This window comes from Euprymna scolopes, chromosome 45 (assembly GCF_053919585.1).
Source record: "Euprymna scolopes isolate OS-2025 chromosome 45, ASM5391958v1, whole genome shotgun sequence".
In the NCBI taxonomy this organism is placed as follows: domain Eukaryota; kingdom Metazoa; phylum Mollusca; class Cephalopoda; order Sepiida; family Sepiolidae; genus Euprymna; species Euprymna scolopes.
In genome coordinates this window covers 42,159,035-42,182,167 of record NC_136526.1, presented here as the reverse complement: position 1 = coordinate 42,182,167, position 23,133 = coordinate 42,159,035, and the positions used below count along the sequence as shown (strand labels likewise).

The following is a 23,133-nucleotide window of genomic DNA, read 5'->3' as shown; positions in this document are numbered from 1 at the left end:
ATTACGATTTCCATCCTGAGGTCATTAAATATTCCTTCATAGTATATCAGCACTTGCAGAGAGCAGAGACCTACGACTGGGCAGCAAAAGAAAAAAAACGGAAGCCTTAAGAAGACACGAAAAGCATCAGACAAGATCATAAATAGTGACAGATGGAGACAGTCGATCAAATTAAATTAAATAAATTAAAAACAACCTTTATGTTATTTGGATTCATCCGACTACTGTTCTCATCTTGAGTGTCATTTTTCACAGTGTTTCAGCCAATGTAATCTTCGACTTTCTTCAGGTGTGTCTTGTCCAACTCTGGAATGTCTCTGTTCCCGAGTTCGACAGAAACATTCCCGAGTTCGACAAGATACACCTGAAGAAGGTCGGAGGTTACATCGGCCGAAACGTTATGAAAACTACACTCAAGACAAGAACGGTAGTCGGATGAATCAAAATAACACAAATAACCAATCCTCATCTCAAAAATTCAGAAACATCATAAAAACAATATATTCTATCGTTCACCAAGATAATGTTCCATCTTATCATCTCCCAACGATATAATTTAAAGAAAAAAATAAAGCTGAGTTCTAACTATAGAATTGTATAATCATTTCTTTTACCACACTTTGTTAGCAGCATACTCTAGTTTATATATAAGTTTAATGATTAAAGTTTAATTCTGTAGATTAAAATATATATAAATATATTTAAGTTAAGAATTTATTGCTTGAAACAAGGAATATATAGAGAAAAATTATGTTCATTTCCTTAATCCATGGATTTTCAATAATGGCTCATATAATCAGAGGAAATGAAATGCAATTAGCAAAATGATGATATGACCCATTATCGACAATCCATGGATTAAGGAAATGAACATAATTTTTCTCCATATATTCCTTGTTTCAAACAATAAATTCTTAACTTAAATATATTTATATATATTTTAATCTACAGAATTTAACTTTAATCATTAAACTTATATATTGCTCTACTTTTTTAAATATTGAACTTTACCTTTTTGGCTAGGACCGTCCTGAAAGTATTATCTCAATGTAATATCTGTCAGGAAAATTCACTTGATTTCTAATCTGTGGCTTATCTCATTTATATATATATATATATATATATATATATATATATATATATATATATATATATATATATATATATTATATATATATTATTTTTTATTTATTTATTTTTTTTTTTTACATATCCAACATTTTTGTCACATTTTTATTTGGCAATTTATAACTACAATAAATTGCGGTTTCGCTTATTGCCATAACTAGCAAATTCTAGCATTGCTACAAATTTGCTGATTTCTTTATGTCCTTTGATGAGAAGAATAACAAGAATAGCATTCTTTGAAACTCCGCGGAATAAGGATTTTTTCAATTGTTTTTTGAGTATTCAGTCGAGCAATAAATTTTGATTGTAAAGTTTGAACTTACAGTTTTAATTTTCTTTCTCTTTTATATATATATATATATATATAATATATATAAAAATATTTTTAAAAAATTCCCCATCATCATCAGATGATTGTGTTTGCCTCGAATGTCACTCAAAGATTTATGTGTAACAAGATACTGACTAATTATTGCAGCCTCAAGACACAAACTTGATGTCTTTGTAAGGGGGGAAAGCATCTTTGCTGGTTCAGACATGTCAAAAGAGGCAAGGGGGTATATCAGCACTAGCAGCGACCCAAGACTGGACAGCAAAAAGAAAGCCGGACGCTCTAAGAAAACACAGAAATGAACCATCAGGTAAGACTATAAAAAGTGGCAAACAGACACAGTCAATCCATCACAGTCAGAATCACTGGAGACTTAGCATAAGGACGGCTAGACAGCATTGAATCTCTTGTCAAAAGAGAAGAGCGGCAATAAACCTGGATAGTGAGGGGGATGACGTGTGACTATTAAATCTTATTTTGGATATGTCTAAGCACTGTCCGTCTGTCACACTTTAGTTTGGAGCATTTTTTTCTTGTGTGCATACATTATACTACGGCAGCATAAAATTAAAAATAACGTATCCGCTTTCTCACCAAGACAGTGCTCCATCTCATCATCTCACAACGATATAATATAAAAAAAAAAATACAACTGATTTCTGATTATGGAATTGTATCATTCTTTCTTTCACAACACTTTGTTGGCGGCACACTCCAGTTATATACATAGGAGTAACGTTTCTTAAACTCGTTACGACAGAGTTTCCCTGTCATCATCAGATAATTGTGCTTATCTCGAATATCGCCCGGCGACTGCTTATGCGTAACGAGATACTGATTGTTGCAGCCTCGAGAAACAAACTCTGTGTCAAAGCGCACATCGTGGATACGGTTGATCGCCAGTGGGGCCAGCCACACACCAATCGACACGTCCTCGCTGTGGAAACGCTGCAGAAGCTGCCAGTTTTGAGCAATGTAGCGAACAAGATCTGCTGAAAGAACATAGCCACCCCCCATTGCATAGGGGAGGTAGCGGTCGCAAAGAACAAAGTTCTTTTCTAGCCATTTTCCTTGTTTCTTTACATGAGCCCGCCCATCAAAAAAACCCCAATAGATTCTCTGCAACCCGTATTGCAACAGGGCCTTTTTCAGCTCGTCGACTCGCACATAGGTGTCCTGGTCAGTTTTCATCAGAAACTTGTAATTGACATTGGTATTAATCCATATAAGACTTTCCAGCAATTTCACCGTCAGGTTTTTGTATGAGTCGGCAAGCATTGGAAGGAGGAGTAAGTCTTTGTGTTTTAACTGTTCTCGTTCAAGTTCTTGGAGTTTCTCTGGTTCCAGAGTGGCGGTTCCAATCACAAATTTAGCCAGTACATCCTTGGAGGTTTTGCTTAACCAAGTTTTCCGGAGAAGGTCTCGTTGGCCGTGGTTACTGGGGCCGGACATAATAAGAATCACAAGAAAGTAAGTTGGCGACTGCTGTGGCGCAGGCTCCATAACCTTCTTTACAATGATTTGGTTCTGGAGAGAAATGGCTTCGGCCAGATGATGTCGGCTTAAAGGGGTGTCGCATTGCATGGAGCATAATGAGAGACAAAGAATCAGGCTGATCGACACAAAGAGCCCACAGACAAGGACTGTTGTCCCATACCTTGCGCTAAAGCGCAGCAGTTTCGACACCATTTATGGTAGAGTTAGTGATACACCTGCAAGAAAATAGAAAGAATTAATTCACTTTGTGCAGCAAAGTCAATATTTTCATGAATTTAAAAAAAAAAAAAAAAAAAAAAAAAAAAAAAAAAAGGGGGTGCTTGTGTAGATTAGTGATTTTCTAAACCAACAAGTTTCTGGTGAAACCATTATTACATAGAATGCAAAATTCAAAATTTAATTTAAATAAATAAATATTTATTTATTAAAATTAAATTCGATATTTTGATTCATATCAGAATCTTTATCAAGAAATGTAAGTTGTTTTTTTTTTCTTTTCTTTTTACGTACCGTGATGGTGGTGAAGATTATGCCTGGCATGTCCTCTCTCAGATGGTGAAAAGTAATGTCCGATATAGTAGAAAACGCTGGTACAGCGTGCATTGTTAAGTGATAAAAAAGTCTATTGTATGAAAAGCACTGTTAACATGGAATTTATTACATACTTACAGGTCATACCGAAATTAGTAATATATCCAAAAATTAAGAAAAATGATTGGTGTTTGTTAAGAGAGAGGCGACAGATCGATTTTTTTTTTTTAACATGTCATTTTAAACAAAAAACAATATTACTTACTTGTCACGTCAAAAATAGGAAAACTCATCAACTAGAAAGTTATTTATAATTAAAAGTAATTTTCATGGAAAATTGCAATTTTTGGTAAATATTTGAGAGTAGATAATGAAGATTTCACACACAGGGGACACAACTCAGAAAACATTTTAGATTACATTGTAATGGCAGTCGACCTGTGCAGACTTTTTTATTATTAAAAACACAATAACAGTTGTTCTACTCACTGAATTTTCATAATGTTTGGATATATTACTATTTTTGACATGACAAGTAAGTACGTAGTATTGTTTTTGCTTAGGATGACATTTTTTTTAATCGATCTGTCACTTCTATCTCAACAAGCACTAAATGATCTTAGTAGAAAAATAACTACAAATAAAAATAGAATTTATCGAATTATCGAGTTTTATCAAATGTTTTGGTGTTAAGATTTGTGCAACCAGTTCAGTATGACAGACTGACTTATCTCTCTTGACTTAAATTAAGGGTCTTCCATTTTAAAAACACAAGATGTCAGAACCTAATTGTGGATGTTTTTGTTTTTTTTTTGTTAAAAAAAAATAGATCAAGCTGCATCTTTCATAATGTTTGGAATATATATTAATTTCGACATGCCATGTAAGTACATAATGTTTTCACCTGAAATGGCTAGTTGTTAAGATATAGTCAACAAATCGATTTCTTATAAATAGACTGTTTTAAGCAAAAAGCAATATTACGTACTTAATTGTCATGCCGAAAATAGTAATATACCCAATAATTACGAAAATTCATCGCATAGAACAACTGTTGTGTTTTTAGTAAAAAAAAAAGAAAAAAAAAGTCTATAGCTAGAGCCAACAAATTAGTAATTTAAAATATTCGTTTAAGAGTTATGTCCCCTGAGTGTAGTATCTTACTATCTACTTTATAACGTCTATAATGCAATTTTACCCAATTTTGCGTACAAAAATTACCTTTAACTATAAATACCTTTCTACTTGATGGTTTTTCGTTTCTTCTTTTTTTTTGTTGTACATATTACAATTTTTGGCATGACAATTAAGTAATTGTTTTTTTCTTAAAACGACATATTTAAAAAAAAAAAAAAAAAAAAAAAAAAAATCGAGGTAAATTTTTACAACATGCCCCAGTGTATTATAAACACCCCCAGCCCCCCCATGTTAAGAACGACTTTCGGAATAAACTACCTCCAACCTCGAAAGCCGTTCTTAACATGGGGTGGTTTTGGGTGTTTAAACTATGCTAGGGCAGGTCGTAAAAAAATACCAAAATCGATCTGTCGATTCGATCTTAAGTACTCTGGAATGTGTTGGTTTAAAAGATCACCAAACTAGACAAAAAAAAAGAACCTTCAAAAATACTTAGAAGCAATCCCTGGGAAACCAAGCTGTAAGGAAATACAGATAGTAGCCATAAAGGGAACAGTGTCTATTCTTAAAAGAGTCCTCGGATGTAAATTTAAACTATAATAGAATCAAGTGTTAGCCCCAAGAAGGAGCCCCTTGATCTCTTCAAACTAACAAAAGTAAAATTTAAAAAAAAATAAACACCAGAATAGTGTTTGTCGACATACCAGGAAGAGTTTCATTAAAAACTAGACGAATAAACACCTGCATTAATAAAGCTGTCAAACAGGATCTTGTGTAGGTGTGTCACTTATACATAATTTGGTGCTTCTACACTATCAGGACGAAATTTCAGAAATTGTAATACTGAATTTCACATGAAAACAATGGTATCTAAGTACTCCTTGTATTTTTAAGATTATTATATCCAAAAATTACGAAAATCGATAGGTAGAAAATTATTTTTTAAAAAATAAAATAAAATTTGATGAAAACGATGCTAAGACACAGGAAAGTTCAAAAAGGAGGTAATGTTCCATTTTGATTTAACCAAGATGGCGGCAATGTTTCACCTGCTAACACGATTAGTTGTTTTGTTTTATAATTCAGTAATATTCAGGTAATTTCGACTGCATAATTTGGAAGCTACTATTGTAACGTACTAGAATTGACACACACACACAAAATGTTGAAACCATTGTTTTTTTTTATCTGAAAACTCGATTTATCAACTATGAAATCTCGTCCCAATTCTGTAGAAGTGCCCGTAATTTTGATAAATACAAACCGTATTATTTCTTTATTTATTATTGATTGGCTATTTATGGAAATAGAACAAACAAAAAAAGTGGGTACTTGAGCAGTTTTCGGACCATACTATTTTTTTAGATGGGATTTTCAAGTTAAATTCAATTTTTATAGTACCTATTATTTATCAAATTGTTAGATCAAAGTACGGAATAGTTAACAAAGTCACCCATGTTAAGAATACCTTTCTAAATAATAACATGCCTTTTATTCGTTCCGGCTGCATTGTTGAAGGCAGTTCCAAGAAACATTTTCTGAAAACTGTCAGACAAGATCTCGCATATACGTAACTCTGATAATATTGAAATGGAGGTACTTATGCACTTATTGCACCGTGCTGAAATAATAAAAGTATTTAGAAAGCCATGGGATTTTTATAAAGTAAATTTTTTTTTTTTTTTTAACAAATAAATAATTTAAACGAAATATTTTTCGAATTAAAGCAACTTTGAAGGGTCGACAACAAATTAATAATTTAAATGAATCATTTTTCCGAAATAAAGCAACATTGGATTTTTCCCGAAACTTGTTTTTGAATTGAAGTAAAATTGTGAATGAAAAGTCTACGTAAGTTCTTTGACAGCCACTTTTACAAGTAGGGATGTACCGATGTGTCAGAAATTTTGTGAAAAATGTTGAATAATTCCACCCGTCTTTCCAAGCTTATAACTCCTCGAAAAATGTAATTCAAGCCCTAATTTTCTTTTTTTTTTCAATTAAAGGAGCAAGGACCAAGGTTTCATTAAAAAAAACAAAAAAAAAAAACAAATGTGTTTTTTTAAAAAAAAAGGTTTTAAACTTCGTACTTTACAGGTAAATTTCTAAAAAACACTACTTTTTTTGTTTTAAATTTGAATATATTATTTATTGATCTTTTATCTTCAATTTGTGATATATAATACTTTGGTGAGTAAATTAATTATTTACATTTTAATAGACATTTCAAAATGGGAGGCATGAATTAATTCGACCCCCTGTCTTTCCAAGCTTATAACTACTCAAAAAATGTAATTCAAGCCCTAATTTAAAGTTTAAAAATTGAAAAATATTGAGCTCGTAAAATTCAATTAATTTCATTACTGTTTAAAAAAAAAAAAAATTTCTATTACTTTTAAAACAACTTTAATAGTTTATTTTGGAAGTAAAGAAAATAAACAACTCACTTTTAAAAGAGAAATTACGAGTTTCTTATATTTTATTCGCAGTTTCGTGTTAGAGGTGTCCAAAATTCCTACAAAAATTCTGATACACCTACCGATTATCAAATTGATCGAATACCGAATAATCGGCATTTGATAATTGACCGATTAATAGATTTTCTAATGTCGATTTATCAGCAAATTTTGTTCTCATAAATGATACTAATATTAATTATATTATAAACGAAGACAAACTAACTCACTCTTTTGCTTGCCAGTGAAAATTTATCGAAGAGACATTATCAAATGACGCGCTATTAACATGTAAACTTTTACAGCTGCACTGAATTTGGGGCAAATAGATGTAAGCATATGAGAAACTTCCCTCTTTTCTCGTCCTATCGAATTATCATTATCATTTTTTACTTTAAATAATTCGTCAAAGAAATCGGTTTTCATGCAGAGGGACAGTAAATTGCAACGATGTGTGAACTGAAAATAAAGCATTCTTCATCTTGTTTCTTCATTTTCAGACTCTTGCTACCATTGCAGATATATTTTATTGCGATAAATTACTAATTAGATATCAGACATAAGTAATTTAAATATGTAAAAAATTAACTAAATATTAAAAACAATCTTCAACCATTATGGCAACCAGTTTCTGCTGGAAGTATTTTGATGGCTATCCCAAGAATAAGAATACAGCTGCTTGCAAGTTATGTCAACCATTACATCAAAAGGCTTTCATTCCACCCACCCCCCATCATTCTTATATCATCATCATCATCGGCGGTCACTCGTGTCCGAGTAAGACTGTCCTCTGTTGTGGCTTCTGTGGGTCCTCAGGTGAGCATAGAGCCCAATCCTAGACCCAATTTGTCTTGTGCAATTTGGGCAGATAAAGGTAGTGGTGGTGGGGTGGGGTTGGGTGTGTCTGGTTAATAATCTGTCCTTTCTGTGCTTGTGTTTATCCTCAGCAGCTTTATTTAGGTCACTACTATAAAGCGCAGCACCTTTGTGGACAGCGCTCCTCCATGCCAACCTGCTCCCAGCCACGTCCTCCCATGTCTTAAGGTCCATGTGAAACCGCTTTAGATTTGCTTTGATGTTGTCCTTATACCTCATCTTTTGGCCACCCTGGGCACGCTTTCCCTCAACAAGCTGAGAGTAGAAAATCTGTTTTGGGAGGCGGAGATCCGGCATTCGGACAACATGACCAGTCCATCTGAGCTGGCGTTGAGCAACAGTAGCGGTGATAGTGGGAATGTCAGCCTCACTCAGGACGCTGGTGTTGGTGCGTCGGTCCTTCCAACTAATTCTGAGGATTTTTCGGAGGCATCTTTGGTGGTACGTCTCCAGGGTTTTTACGTGCCTCCTGTATGTGGTCCAGGTCTCCGATCCATAGAGAAGAGTGGGCAGCAAGACAGCTTTATATACCATGATTTTGGTCTTTGCCAGAAGGTCACGGTTCTCAAATACTCTCTTCCTTAGCCTTGAGAAAGCCCCACTGGCACAGCTGAGACGGTGTTGTATTTCATCATCTATGTTGGCTTTTGATGATAGGATGCTGCCTAGGTATGGGAAGTGGTCCACATTTTCCAGTCTAGCGTTGTCAATGGAGATGTTTGGGGGTGAGACTGGAGTACTGTTTGGTGGTGATTGATGGAGGATTTGGGTTTTTTTTATATTAATTGTTAGTCCTAGCTGTTTGTACGCCCTCGTGAAGGCAACCAGTGTACACTGTAGGTCCTCTTCTGAGAGGGCTACAAGGGCGTTATCGTCTGCATACTGTAGCTCCATAATGGATATGGTGTTCGTTCGACCTTTGGCCCTAAATCTGTTGATGTTAAAAAGTCGGCCATCGGTTCTGTACATAATCCGAACTCCATGGGGAAGATGTTTGTCCGTAAGATGGAGGATAGCAGTAATGAAGATGGAGAACAGGGTTGGGGCAATGACACATCCCTGTTTCACTCCCGTGTCAACCCTGAAGGGCTCTGTTTCATCTCCACTACTACTGAGGACTGTAGCTGACATATTGTCATGCAGCAGTCTCAGTACCCGAATGTACCTCTCTGGGCATCCAAACCTTGCAAGAACCAGCCAAAGGGCTTGACGGTTCACAGAGTCAAAGGCTTTAGTAAGGTCTATAAAAGCCATGTATAATGGTAAATTTTGCTCCCTGCACTTTTCTTGGAGTTGACGAGCAGTGAAGATCATGTCCATCGTGCCTCTATTTGGTCGAAAGCCACTTTGGGACTCGGGAAGGATGGTTTCTGCAAGGGGTGTAAGCCTGTTGGCCAAAACCCGAGCTAGGGCTTTCCCTGTGGTAGAGAGGAGAGAAATGCCCTGGTAGTTCCCACAGTTTGCCTTGTCTCCCTTCTTAAAGATGGAGACAACTAGGGCATCTCTAAGTTGTGCAGGGATTTTCTCTTGTTCCCATATTTTGAGCAGCAGGGCATGGATGTGTCTGAGAAGATCAGGCCCGCCTTTCTTCAGGATTTCTGCTGGGATGCCGTCAGAACCAGCCGCCTTATTGTTTTTCATCTTCCTAATTGCATCCCGCACCTCTTCCAGACTGGGTGGTTCTCCCATGCTCTCAATTATGGGCTGTTGGGGGAGTTTTTCAAGGGCCTCCATCTCTGGAGTGGTGTCCCTGTTCAGAAGATCCTTGTAATGCTCTTTCCATCTATTTGTTATTTCTCTCTTTCCTTTCAGCAGCGTGAGCCCATCCTTAGACCGAAGGGGGGTCAGAGAACGGTAGCTGGGGCCGTATACCACTTTTGTGGCTTCAAAGAATCTTCTGGTGTCCCCAGAGTCAGCAAACTGCTGGATCTCCTGAGCCTTCTTCATCCACCAGATGTTCTTCAGCTTCCTGACTGTCGATTGAACAGCCGCTTTAGCCTTGGCATGGGCAGCTCTTTTAACCTTGCAATTGATGTTATTCTGCCAGGTGATAAAAGTTTGCCTCTTGGTGTCTATAAGCTGTTGGATTTCGGTATCGTTTTCATCGTACCAATCCTGATGTTTCCGCTTTTTCTGCCCTAGGATGCTTATACTGGAGTCCATGATGGCAGAAGACAGCTTGTCCCAGTGCTCTTCAGCGTCATGCGGATACTGCTTAGGCAGGTCCGCACTAAGAGCCGCCTGGAGGTGTTGTTGGTAGGTGATATCGCCCAGCTGCTCGATGTTGAGCTTTGGTCGGCTCTGTCTTTTTTGCATCCTTTGCTTCCGCATTAAATGGATAGACATGATGGAGCGAATAAGACGGTGGTCGGTCCAACAATTGTCTGTACTGGTCATTGCCCTGGTGTTCAGCACATCACAGCGGTCTTTGGCACGGACAATGACATAGTCAATGAGGTGTCTGATTTTACTTCGAGGGTGCATCCATGATGTTTTGAATGCGTTTTTTTGTCGAAAAAGTGTGTTCGTGATGATCAGGTTATGTTCTGAGCACTTTGTCAGTAGGAGTGTACCATTTGAGTTAATGTTCCCAACTCCTTCTCTTCCAAGCGTTCCTCTCCAGTGCTGATGGTCTCGTCCCACTCTAGCATTGAAATCCCCAAGTAGGATAATCTTGTCCCCCTTGGGGGCCCCGGATAAAATGGTGTCAAGGTCAGCATAAAAGGTCTCCTTTATTTCATCATGTGCATCAAGTGTTGGAGCATACGCGCTAATCACAGTGGCCATTTGGTTGCCCGCAAGCATCAGGCGCATGGTCATTAGCCGTTCGTTGATGCCAACAGGGGGCTCATTGAGGTGGCGGATGAGGCTGTTCTTTATAGCAAAGCCCACGCCATGGATACGCGGCTCTTCTGCAGGCCTTCCTTTCCAAAAGAAGGTGTACCCGCCTTTCTCCTCCCTCAGCTGCCCGTCGTCAGCCAGTCGGGTTTCAGAGAGCGCAGCTATGTCAATCTGGAACCTCCTTAGCTCTCTTGAGATAATGGCAGTTCTTCTTTCGGGTCGATCACTTGTTTTGTTGTCCATGAGGGTCCTCACATTCCAGGTTCCAAAATATAGGCATAAATTTTCTTTCTTTTTCCGACCGCGTGGTGGTGATCCCTCTGGATGCGGTAGTCCAGACGGGTATTTTTGAGGCAGGCTATTTTTAGGGGTACCTTTTCTAACCCCCCTCCCCTACTGGGGTGAGCAGAGTGGATCCTAAACAGGGCTGCTCAGTCATGGATGCAGCTGCCGAAAAACTCTTTCTGCCTCGGTCCGTGAGGTTAGCGACTGAATCTGGCACCCACCGCCTATGTGCCAGGTTGCAGCTAGGAGCTGCCAGACTACACTGTCCTGCTCCCGTCACCACTTCCTGGTCGCCACAGGACTTTTTCTATCCGGGAATTAAGGGAGAGCTCTCTCTGCCTCAGTCCGGGAGCTTAATGACTAAGACTGTCACAAGACTTTTCCATCCATGATGTAGAGTAGGATGTGTTCCCTTTCGGGAGAACGCCTGCGCGTGATGTCTTTTAACGTGGGGAGACTGATGCGCCTGCAGCCACCACACGACCCCTTGGCAGAGGAGGGCCTGATACCAATGGCATGGAGAACCACGATGACTGGAGACTCTCTTCTGTTGCAGCCTTCATCCGCCTTCAGTGCCGTTGTGTCATTATTGTCATCATCCGCCGCATCAGCCGTTGAGGTCTTTTGGATCACTCTTTGTCTGGAACCTCCCCTTCAACCTTACCGCCATGGGTGGCCCTACCAGGAGCCTAGGCTCCGGACGGCATCGCTCTCAGGTTCATCGGAACACACAAGGTTCTCCACCACGACAAGGTGGCGATCCAGGGAGAACCATTCTTATATATCATACACATCACAACTTCATATATCATACACATCACACAATTTTTGTATTTCAAAAAAAAAAAATCCCTAATATATATATATATATATATATACATTAACATATATATGTAAATATGTCATTTTCATTTCATCTGGTTAGATTTTAAATAGCTTAGGTTCATAGCGTGAATGCGGTATTGTGGTAATTGCAACTAGTCTTAGGGAATAAACCAGTGGACGACCCCCCGACCGCCCCCCATTCCCTTCGGGCTTCATGCCTAATCATTAAATTGTAGCATTTTTTTGTTATATAATACCTGCCTAGTAGGAATTGTATGTTCAACAAAATGTATTATAATTTTTATGATAAATAAACAACCATTACATCAAAAGGTGTCAAATCAGCGAAAACTTTTACAATGACTAATATGTTAAACCATCTTAGAAATGTCCATTAAAAAGAAGCAAAAGTCGCAAATAAGAAAAGGAAGCACAATGAATATTCAGGGAACAAGTGGCAGCAACTACAAGCCTCCAGTGAAACACCAAACTATTATAGAATCAAAATTGCCCAAATGAAAATTTGGGATATTAATGATCACAGATCACAAGAAACATGATTGCTGTTGATATTCAACCATATTCTGTAACATCTGAGATTGGATTTAATAGGCTTGTTGCAAAACTGTTCAAATTACAGCATTCTATAAAAAACATACTTCACTGCAAAATAATTTGATATATTTACAAAAGTAAAACAAAAATTCAACTGTTTCTTGCTGAAATCTATGAACTACAGACATTTGGACAGCTACAACAGATAACGCTCCTTTTCTGAGTTTAACACGTCATTGGTTCTCAAATGATTTTGAACAGTGCAGAGCTGTACTTAGAGTTATTCCATTCCTTGGTGCACACACAGGATGAAAGAATAAGTAAAGAATTGCACAATGTTCTGGATGAGTTATAAAATACTCAATAAAATTTTCTTAGTCTTGCAGGATTCAGCACAAATATGGTTGCTAATGTCAGAGAATGCGATTTAGAATAACTATCATACATCGCAACTAAGGCTGTGAAGACAAGCATTACATCTAACAGAAATACATCGCTTTCTATTAGCAATCAGTAAATTCAGTGAAATATAGAAGTACCTATTTACAGTGCCTCCCCACGGGACAGAGTTAGACACCAGGGTCGTTTTTTAACGTGGAAAAAAGGTACAAAAATAAAAAATTGTCTCAGTCGTGAAGGAAATTGAGTGCAGCATCTGAAGAACAGATACTACACTTTGAGGTATTTATTTGCTCCCCCACTGAGCAAATTAGGCACAAGGCCGATTTGTAAAGTGAGGAGTGAAGGGGAAATGGGGACCAACTCCCCGGGGAGCAGGGGAGCTGGATAGTGACAATTGGTATGAAGGATTGCCCCTACATTGACCAAGGTCTTATATGTGGTCTTTGCTTGCAGTATCTGCCGGAACAGATACTACACTTTGATCTTGTTTATATATTTTATTGCTTTTAAAAATTTTGAAAATACAATTAAGTAAAAAACAAAAGATTCTTAAACAACAAAATTAGGCACAAGGCCCTACAAGAAATTGGGGAGGGAAAGGGTTCAGGGTCTTTGTGACTAAAGTGATTAAAAGTAATAAATGTAGACTTTGGAGTCTTACTCTTGACTGGCAACATTTACCAAAATACCTCGTTCACTCTATGGATCTTAATCTAACTAATAAATCCCCAGCGTTTAAGAATCAAAACCATATTTACAATTTATTAACAGTTGTCTGTGTGTTTGTGTATGCATTTTTTTTTTTTTAATTTTGTGTGTGTGTGTGTGTGTGTGTGTGTGTGTGTGTGTGTGTGTGTGTGTGTGTGTGTGCATGTGTAAAAAAATACACTTTGATCTTGACTAAAAGGCCATAAGTAGCTTAATTTGGAAAAACAAAATCATTCAAGATGTGATCACATGGTGGAATTCAACATATATGCTGAAAATAAATTATGAACAACGAAAAGCTCTTGTAATGTATGCTGTTGATAAGATTCCAACCTTAACAACTTACGAATGGGGACTTGTTTGAAAAATATCCAGTTATTGAATCCATTTGAAAATATTGCCAAAGAAGTACATTACAGAACATCAACCATATTAATAATAATACGAACAAATTTAGCTGTGATGTAATTTTTGTCAAAAGCTGTCCAATCTAAATCTAGTATTTCTGACTTTAGTGGAATCCTTCTTACCATTGTTGAACAATTCAGGTTATCAACCGAAACAAGATTTTCATCCTATCTAAAAATTTATGTACTTTCCGAGATCCATGATTCCAATATTAATTTTAAAAGATTGGCATGGAAAACATTTAGAATTGGATTCTACATCTACTTTTCACTGATGATCAGCAGGATACACTACCCTGCTAAGGATGAAGAAGCACGAACACGTGTAAATTACAACATGCAAACTTTGAAACCAACTGACAAAAAAGTAACCAGTAAAAATGTCACAAAGGATGCTTTCCTAATATAAGAAGACAGTAGGAAGTACAATTATTTCTAATTCAACTTCAACCTTCATTTTTGATGCGTGAAAAGTGAACATTGTATCAAAATGACAGTAAATATGAACATTCAATATAATTCTATACATAATGATTATTATGGCTATTTTTTTTTAAACAATTCTGGGTGCAATTTACTTCAATATAAGTCGATCAAAATTCTGATATGTTCAATTTTGGTGGCGAAATAAAGTACCATGTGTCATAAACATATACTAATTTCAAAATCACAAAAACTATTAGAAGATCTAGAATTTTGCATGCCTAATCAATATATATTGTAGAATTCTATATCCAAATGCCGACTCTTCACACCATGTACTTCTTAAATAGCATCCTAAAGAAAATGTAATAATTTTATGTAGTGTTTTTCACTTTGTTTATCATGGTGATGTAATTAAGTAAACGTACATGTGCAACATCAATTTAATTTTAATACGAGAGGGAGCTGCATGTTATCAGCAATAGAGTTCTTTATATAATTGGTATTTCTTTTGCGATTCTGTTGAATTCTTCGCTTTGAACTGTTCACATTCGTCCATTTGAGGTGGTTTCCTCAACCCCTTCGCCAGTCAAACACATATAAAGAAAAAAATCTTCAGTTGTCCTTCTTCAATACTTGTGGCACAAATCACTTGTTTTGTATTGTTTAATCAATTGTTAGGTGAAAGTACAGATTAGTTAGAAAAACACCCTCTCCTCCACATGTTAAGAATGGGTTTCAAAAAGTTCTCTACGCAAGTACAATTGTTTTTTTTTATTTTAACATTTTTATTTTATTTTTGTATTGACTTTGTTCAAGTTAACGTTGTGATTGTTTACAAATTATTTATTTCTGGTTTGCGCGGACTGTTCTGCTTTACGTTGAATACACAGAAAAAAGTCCCTTCTGATTAATGTTTATCACTTGGCTGTTTTTAGTTGCGTGCAAGCGGCTCTATAAGTCACTCCGTCGGTCGGTCCATCCGTCTGTCGGTCGGTCTGTCTGTAAAACTTTTGTGCTTGGCCTTTTTGGTTAAGATCAAAGGTCTGTTGTTAATAGATGATGTTCTTAGCTTTATTTAAGTCATTTCAGCCCATTTTTCGGTCATTTTAATTCATCTTTAAGAATTTCATATCAATCCTACATTCACACATTCATTCATTACACGGCCTTGTTCAGAATAACAGAATATATTTTTAACTGGTAAACATTAATCAGAAACAACTTTTTTTCATGACATATATATAAAGTAGAAGGATTCACAAAAACCAGAATTTTCTAATAAGAGATTCATTCATTTGTTTTCTTTTTTTTTTCATACGAGAATTTGGGACGCTATAAAATTCCTACCTTAACAACTTACCATTGGGAACTTGTTCAAAACATTGTCAAGTTACTGAATCCATTTGAAGAAATTACCAAAGAACAAAGTCGTGGAACTTCAACCATATCAGTGATAGTACCTATAATTTTAGCTTTGAAGTTATTTCTTTCAAAAGCTGTTCAATCTAATTCTGATATTTCTGACTTAAGTGAAATCTTTACCACTGTTGAACAATTCAATGAATCAATGGAAACAAGATTTTCAGCCTATCTAAATGATAAAACCTCGTGTGTCTACATTCCTAGATCCAAGATTTAAATTTAAATTTCGAAAGAATGACATGGAAAGCACTAAGAATTGGATACATCTACTTTCTACTGATAATAATTAAGCAGAATTGGCAGTTTACCCTTCTTCAAACTCTGTTGATGGTCAAGATCCAAGTGAAAGTAAAACTGTATCTCTTTCAAACCTGTTTGATGAATTAGCTTCAAATATGCCTACAGTAACAGATCAAAGCTTAGAGCAAGTAGAAGCCGAATTAAACCTGGAGACTACAACAGAAATACAAGAATCACAATCTAAACTCAAAAGGAGTAAATCCCTTATGGTTAAGTGCACAAAAGAACTTGAACATTACGTAACTTTACAACTACTCACAAGAAGTGATAGTCCTTTTAGTGTTGGAAGAAGACACAGGAGACTTTATTGCTGAGTAAAAAAAAATGTTCTTACAGAGTACGTTTGAAGAAATCACCAAAGAAGTCACAGAACCATATCAATAATACCTACAATATTAGCTTTGAGGTTATTTCTTTCAAAAGAAATCTTTACCACCGTTGAGTGAATCAATGGAAACAAGATTTTCATCCCATCTAAATGATAAAAGCTGTTTATTTTCCTAGATCCAAGATTTAAATTTCAAAAGAATGACATGGAAAGCACTAAGAATTGGATTCTACATCTACTTTTTTCTGATGATTAGGGTTGTGACAACAGAATATTCTTTTTATTGTTTTGACTCTTGAGTATATATCCGTTAATATTTTATGTTTTTATATAGACTGAAGTGGTTCTCGGTTGATTAACTGTGTCTTACTGTGTTGGATATATACTTGAAAATCAAAAGAATGAAAAGAATATGCTGTTGTCACAGCCCTAATGATGATAATGAAGCAGAACCAGCAGGATACACTTCTTCAAGCTCTGTTGCCGGTCAAGAAGATCAAAGTGAAAGTAAAACTGCATCTCTTTCAAGCCTGTTTGGTGAATTAGTTTTGAATAAGCCTACAGTAACATATCAAAACTTAGAGCAGGTAGAAGCCGAGTTAAACCTGGAAACTGCAACTACAACAGAAATACAAGAACCACAATCTAAACTCAAAAGGAATAAATCCCCTATGGTTAAATGCACGAAAGAACTTAACTATTACCTAACTTTACAACTACTTGCAAGAGATGATGATCCATTTCAGTGGTGGAAGTAGACACAGGAAACTGAGTAAACTGGCTTCAAAATATTTAAGTGCACTACCTTCATCCTGGAGGGTAAGAGGCTCTTTAGTAATGTGTATGGACCTATGAGGAACAGGCTACGTCATGAGAATAGAGAAAGTCTAACGTTTCTACATTACAATTTAAAAGTATTCAACTTTAAATGCTGAGGAGATTATGAGAACAGAGGAGGCAGGCAGCAAGAATAGAAGAGGAAGTAGAGCAGCAGCAGGTGCAGAACGTAAGCTTATAGTTAATCACTTAAAGAATTACAATTTGTACTTTGTAGTTGGTTTGTAATTACTTTTTCTAATTGTTTAATTATATTCACTTAAGAATTAGAAATTGTATTTCGTAATTTTATTTAATAAACACAAAAAGCCATAATAGTGGCCAAACACTTTAACAAATGTTAAGTTAAATTAACAGTTACTATGTCAATGTGTCAAAGCTATCTGATGGGTTACTTTGCAGTGATGGAAAGAGAAAAGTAAATAATCGGGTAAATTTGCCGATTACCGATTAATCGGTACAACCCTATTTACAAATTATATTTTCGGTCAATGTCAAGTTTCTTTCCAACTCAAAAAAAACTTTAAAATGACGACTTTTATAGGTTTTCGGTAGAGTTGACAACGAATATCACATTTAAATTTTGGGCAGATAAGTAGTTTTCATGATATGAAGAAATTACTTTTTCAAAAAAGTGGGGATCACTTTCCTATATAAATTTAATGTAAAATAGGCACCCACTTTCTAATCACCTAGTAATTTCTTCATATTATAAAACAAATTTAACTCTGATATTCGTTGCAGCACCCCCCCCCCCCGAAAACCAGCGCTGTTTTTTTACTAAGAGATTCGTTCATTTTTCATAAGACGCTAATAATGCTGTCAGTAAGCTTACACGAGCAGTTTACAAAAATATACTTTTGTTTTTCGTTCGCTTTTTTTTTTTTTGAGATGAGTATTCAATTATAGAACTTGTATAGTTTTTAGCAAGTGCTTCTGTAGTTTAATAACCGTTTTGCCGTAAGTAATGTGCCGACATTAACCATTGAAGCAGAAGAATCGTCTAATATTCCACAAAAATTCTGTTTACTTTGAGAGGCGGGTGGTGTTGTGGCAGCCACGGCCGCACAATTTCTATAATGAAAAAAAGAACAAAAAACAAAAGTATGTTTTTGTAAACTTACTGACAGCATAATTAGCATCCTAAATTATGAGATGAAAAAAAAGTGCTGGTTTTCGGGGGTGCTGAAAACGAATATCACAGTTAAATTTGTTTATGATATGAAGAAATTACTAGGTGGCCAGAAAGTAGGTGCTCATTTTACGTTAAATTTATATAGGAAAGTGATCCCCACTTTTTGAAAAAGTAATTTCTTGGTATTCATGCACTTATTGATCCGTGCTGAAATAATAACGTTATTATTTAAAAAGCCATTCTTAACATGGGGAGGGGAAGGTGTTTTGTACCTATTCTGTACTTTAACCTTACAATTGAATAAAAAGACATATCATAAAACTTTAATTAAACTTGGAAATACGATTTAAAAAATAGCGCGGATCCGCCGGATCAGTAAGTGCATTAGCACCAATTTCTTCATATCATGAAAACTACTTATCTGCTCCAAATTTAAATGTGATATTCGTTTTCAGCACAACCGAAAACCTATAAAAGTCGTCATTTTAAAGTGTTTTGAGGAGTTGAAAAGAAACTTGACATTGGCCATATTTTCTATAATTAAACAATGATTCAATTTTTTTTAAAAATTCTTTTATAATAATTACGTCATTTTCAATATAGCGAATCAAATGACATTCTTACAGGCGGTGTCGGTGTACCGTCAACTATGTCCCCGTAGGGCCAGGGTATTTTGTAACTATTCTGTACTTTCACTAAACAATTTAATAAAAAAAGATATCGTAAAACTTAAATACTATTAAAATAAATAAATAAAAATAACGCGGTACAAAATGTTTATAAGCATCGAAATTGATAACAAAATAGAGGAAATAAATTATAAACATGCCTATATTTTCAATTATTTTATTTATTTATTTTTTTATCTAAATCCCTCCTCTCGAAAACATGCCTACACCCGGGCAACGCTGAGTAGATAGAGCGAGTTAATAATATTAAAATTGAATAAAGGGCGAAATTTATTGGCTAAATTATTAAAATTGGCAATTATATTTTTTGCAGTTAAAAAAACAAAAAGTCAATTTTTACGACGTGCCCCAGTATATTATAAACACCCCAACCTCTCCATGTTAAGAACAGCTTTCGGAATAAACACACCCTCAACCTCCTCATGTTAAGAACGGCTTTCGAGGTGGGGGGTGTTTATTCCGAAAGCCGTTCTTAACATGAGGAGGTTGGGGTGTTTATGATCGAGGCTACGCGTGGCGGTGGGTGTGGGTGGCCTTGTTATAATCTGCTGGGACACGTCGTAAAAATTGACAAAAAATAAAAATAAAATAAAATAATAAGTTAAGTGCTTATGCAGAGATGGTATTGTGCTATTTTTTTTTTTTTTTTATAGTATTTTTAAGTTTTACGGTATCTTTTTTATTAAATTGTTAGGTGAAAATACAGAACCCTCCCCATGTTAAGAATGGGTTTCTAAATAATAATGTTATTATCTAAGCATGGCACCTTCTCTGCATGAGTACCAAAAGTAAAAATAAAGGCAACAATAATTCTTAAGACATAACAAAAAATAATAAGCCGGGATTTACTTTTAAACCAGTGGATGCTGCTCGGACCTTTCCCCGGTTGACCAGGAAGACTTGGTAGCGCCGACGTGGATCAGGAGCAGAAAATACTAACGTTATTCATATTATCTACGGATAATCTTATTAGAGAAACAAAGCGAAAGCAACGACATTTCTCTCATGTCAACAAGACGACGATTCAAGAAGGAAATTGATTTCTTCCAACATAAAGTAAAAACGCATTTACCTCCCTTACTCTATTTCGTCAAATTAACAGCAGCAACTTTTTGTTTGTGTGTGTGTGTGTGTGTGTGTGTTTTAAGCCTGGCTTTCCCGCTGACGAATTAAAAGTTTGTACGTGCACAGTACGTGTCTCTGTCTGCGCATGGCACACGCGGTTCCTAGTTTTGTCGAGCCTCAACCTTTTGGACAAGTCAGCCTCTTAGTTCAAATGAACGAATCCTGCCCCCCCCCCGTTTGAAATTTTTCACAATAAAGTTCCTCCAAGACGCGGAACTTCCTACGCTTATTTTTTGCCCACGACCTCCCTAAATCTGTATTTACATTGAAAGTACACTATCCACTCCCAAACATCATCCTTGTTTCTTTTTTTTTTTTTTCCTTCTACTCAGATTCCACTCTCATTTAGAGATTGACCTTCTTGTTTTTAGTTTGAAACAAATTGGAAAAAATTTAGGAGGGTCATGCTAACGGTTTTTTTATTTGTTGTTTTTTATCCCCACCCACAGACTGCCAATGAGTTTATAATGCGGTCCCTGGCTTTGCAATACACCATTTTGAACAAGGACAGCATCTTCGAGTTGTGAGAAATCCCATTTACATTCGCCATCTCTTTTTATTCTTTTTCTGTCCACGCAGTTTAGTGTCCGGCCGTCATTGGTTAATTTTGAATAAGTCAGGTGATTTGCTTGGCGCCTTTTTTGTATCATGCTTTCATTTTCAGTCCACGTAGAACTCGGCAAAAGGGAAGGACTCGAAACCCAGCAGCTCCCACACGAGCAGTGAGCTACATTAATATCTTCATGTTGTTTCACCAAATTGTTGGTGAACAAAAGATCACATCTCTACAAGCAGAGACAATTTTATATTGCTGAAATTATCCTAATTACAGGATGACATTCATGAGCATTTCTCCATGGTTATATTTAACAAATATTGGATCTTATCTCAATTCAACTAGAGTCCGAAGAGATTCGCATTATGCCAACAATCCCACCAAATGCACCATGAATTTCATGGATCTTTTCGGGGAAACAATGAACTAACATTCCGACATTAGGAATTCGTACTACCAGTTCCATGCGTATGGAGGCAAAACTGGCCATTGTTTTGCAAATGGACAATACCAGAACCAATTTCATTGCTATTACATTTAAATAAATTTGGAGTTTGAAAGGTATGGCTTTTGTATTTATGGATTCTTTTGCCTATGGAGGGAGGAAAATGTGGGATGTGAGAAATAATTTCTTACAGAGTATTGCCAAGAACCACGCCAACATTTAATATAAATTGTTTATAAAGTTATGTTTTAACAAAGGAAGAAAATGAAATATATATATATATATATGCATACATATATATATATATGTATATATATATATGTATATATATGTATGTATATATATGTATATATATGTATGTATATATATATATATCATCATCATCATCATAGGCCCTTAACGTCGAGGACGACGATTGGCAAGGCGCTTCAGTCTTCTACAGTTCAGGAAGTCTGTGTATTGCTGGCAGGATCTTTTGGCACCAGATCTTATAGCAGCTTGCCACTTTGCTCGGTTGCCGGCAGAGGTTTCCCAAGTGTTGTGAGGGATGCCGAAGACCTGGAGGTCACGTTTCAGGACATCCTTGTAGCGGAGGCGTGGCCTGCCAGCACAGCGAGGGGCATCAGCTATCTCTCCAAAGAGAAGTGCTTTTGGTAGCCGGCTGTCGTCCATGCGGCAGGTGTGGCCAGCCCAACGTAAGCGACGGATGCGCAGCACTGTGTACATGTCAGTACTCTTGGTCGTGGAGAGGATAGCTGTGTTTGGTACATGATCCTTCCATGTGAATCCAAGAATTGTGCGCAGGCATCGGAAGTGGAAGGCGTTCAGACGGTGTTCGTGTCGGCGGTAGGTGCACCAAGTCTCACTGCCATACAGGAGAGTGCTGAGGATGCAGGCCTCGTAAACCTTGATCTTTAGGTGTAGCGAGAGGGACTTGTTCTTCCAGACTCTCTCACTAAGCCTGCCGAAAGTTGTTGATGCCTTTCCAATGCGGGAGTCCAGTTCACAATCAAGACTGTTGGTGTTATCAACTGTAGAACCCAAGTAAGTGAACTTGGTGACGTTTGACAGTACATGATTGTTTACGGTTATTATGGGTGAAAGCCCAGCAGGCTGGGCAAAGACCACCGTCTTGCCTAGGCTGATTTTGAGACCAAACTCCTCGCAGGCAGAAGCAAAGGAGGAGCACATTGCCTGAAGCTCAACCTCCGAGTTGGCGATGAAGGCAGCATCATCAGCGTACAGGAGTTCACGGATCTGTACGCGGTTAACCATAGTTTTTGAGCGTAGCCTGGCCAGGTTGAATAGGCCTCCAGTACTGCGAGTGTGAAGGAGCACTCCAGTTGGGTTTGGGAAGGCTCGGCGCAGAACAGCTGAGAAATATATTCCGAACAGAGTAGGAGCTAACACGCAGCCTTGCTTGACACCACAAGAGATGGGGAACTCTTTAGAACGAGAGCCCTCAAACTGTACTGTAGCCTTCATCTGATCGTGAAATTCTTGTATGGTTTTCAGGAGTTTGGGAGGGCAGCCCAGTAGACGGAGGACTAGAAATAGCCCTGATCTGCTAACATAATCAAAGGCCTTCGTCAAGTCAACGAAAACTGCACAGAGAGGACGGCCTTGCTCAATGCATTTCTCCTGGATCTGACGAACAGAAAAGATCATGTCAGTGGTAGAGCGGCCAGGTCGAAAGCCACATTGACTCTCAGGAAGAATTCTGTTGGCAATAATCTGGAGACGTGGCAGGACTAAGCGGGCATAGATCTTTCCAGGCTGGGAAAGTAGAGATATGCCACGGTAGTTGTTGCAGTCGCAGCGAAACCCTTTGTTCTTATACAGGGTAACTATGTTGGCGTTACGAAGTTCATCGGGAATAGTACCTTCATTC

At 36.9% G+C, this 23,133-nt stretch overlaps 1 protein-coding gene across 2 annotated transcripts; it reads right to left on the bottom strand.

The window, feature by feature from the left end:
- Positions 1-1,135: 1,135 nt before the first annotated feature.
- On the bottom strand, positions 1,136-20,325 carry LOC145269500 (beta-1,3-galactosyltransferase 6-like). Of its 2 annotated transcripts, none has more exons than XM_080125236.1 (2): positions 20,189-20,325; positions 1,136-3,171 (listed from the first exon to the last, which is right to left on the bottom strand). In XM_080125236.1, the coding sequence occupies exon 2, from the start codon at positions 3,146-3,148 to the stop codon at positions 2,123-2,125; it is 1,026 nt and encodes a 341-aa protein (XP_079981362.1). In that variant the 5' UTR covers positions 3,149-3,171; positions 20,189-20,325; the 3' UTR covers positions 1,136-2,122. The 2 variants fall into 2 exon arrangements, with proteins under 2 accessions (XP_079981362.1, XP_079981361.1); XM_080125235.1 differs by lacking the exon at positions 20,189-20,325 and adding an exon at positions 19,966-20,157.
- Between the last annotated feature and the right edge of the window lie 2,808 nt (positions 20,326-23,133).

What these genes read in the sequence shown, in the direction of transcription:
- LOC145269500 (XM_080125236.1), bottom strand. Translation starts at nt 3,148, where the DNA reads ATGGTGTCGAAACTGCTGCGCTTTAGCGCAAGGTATGGGACAACAGTC.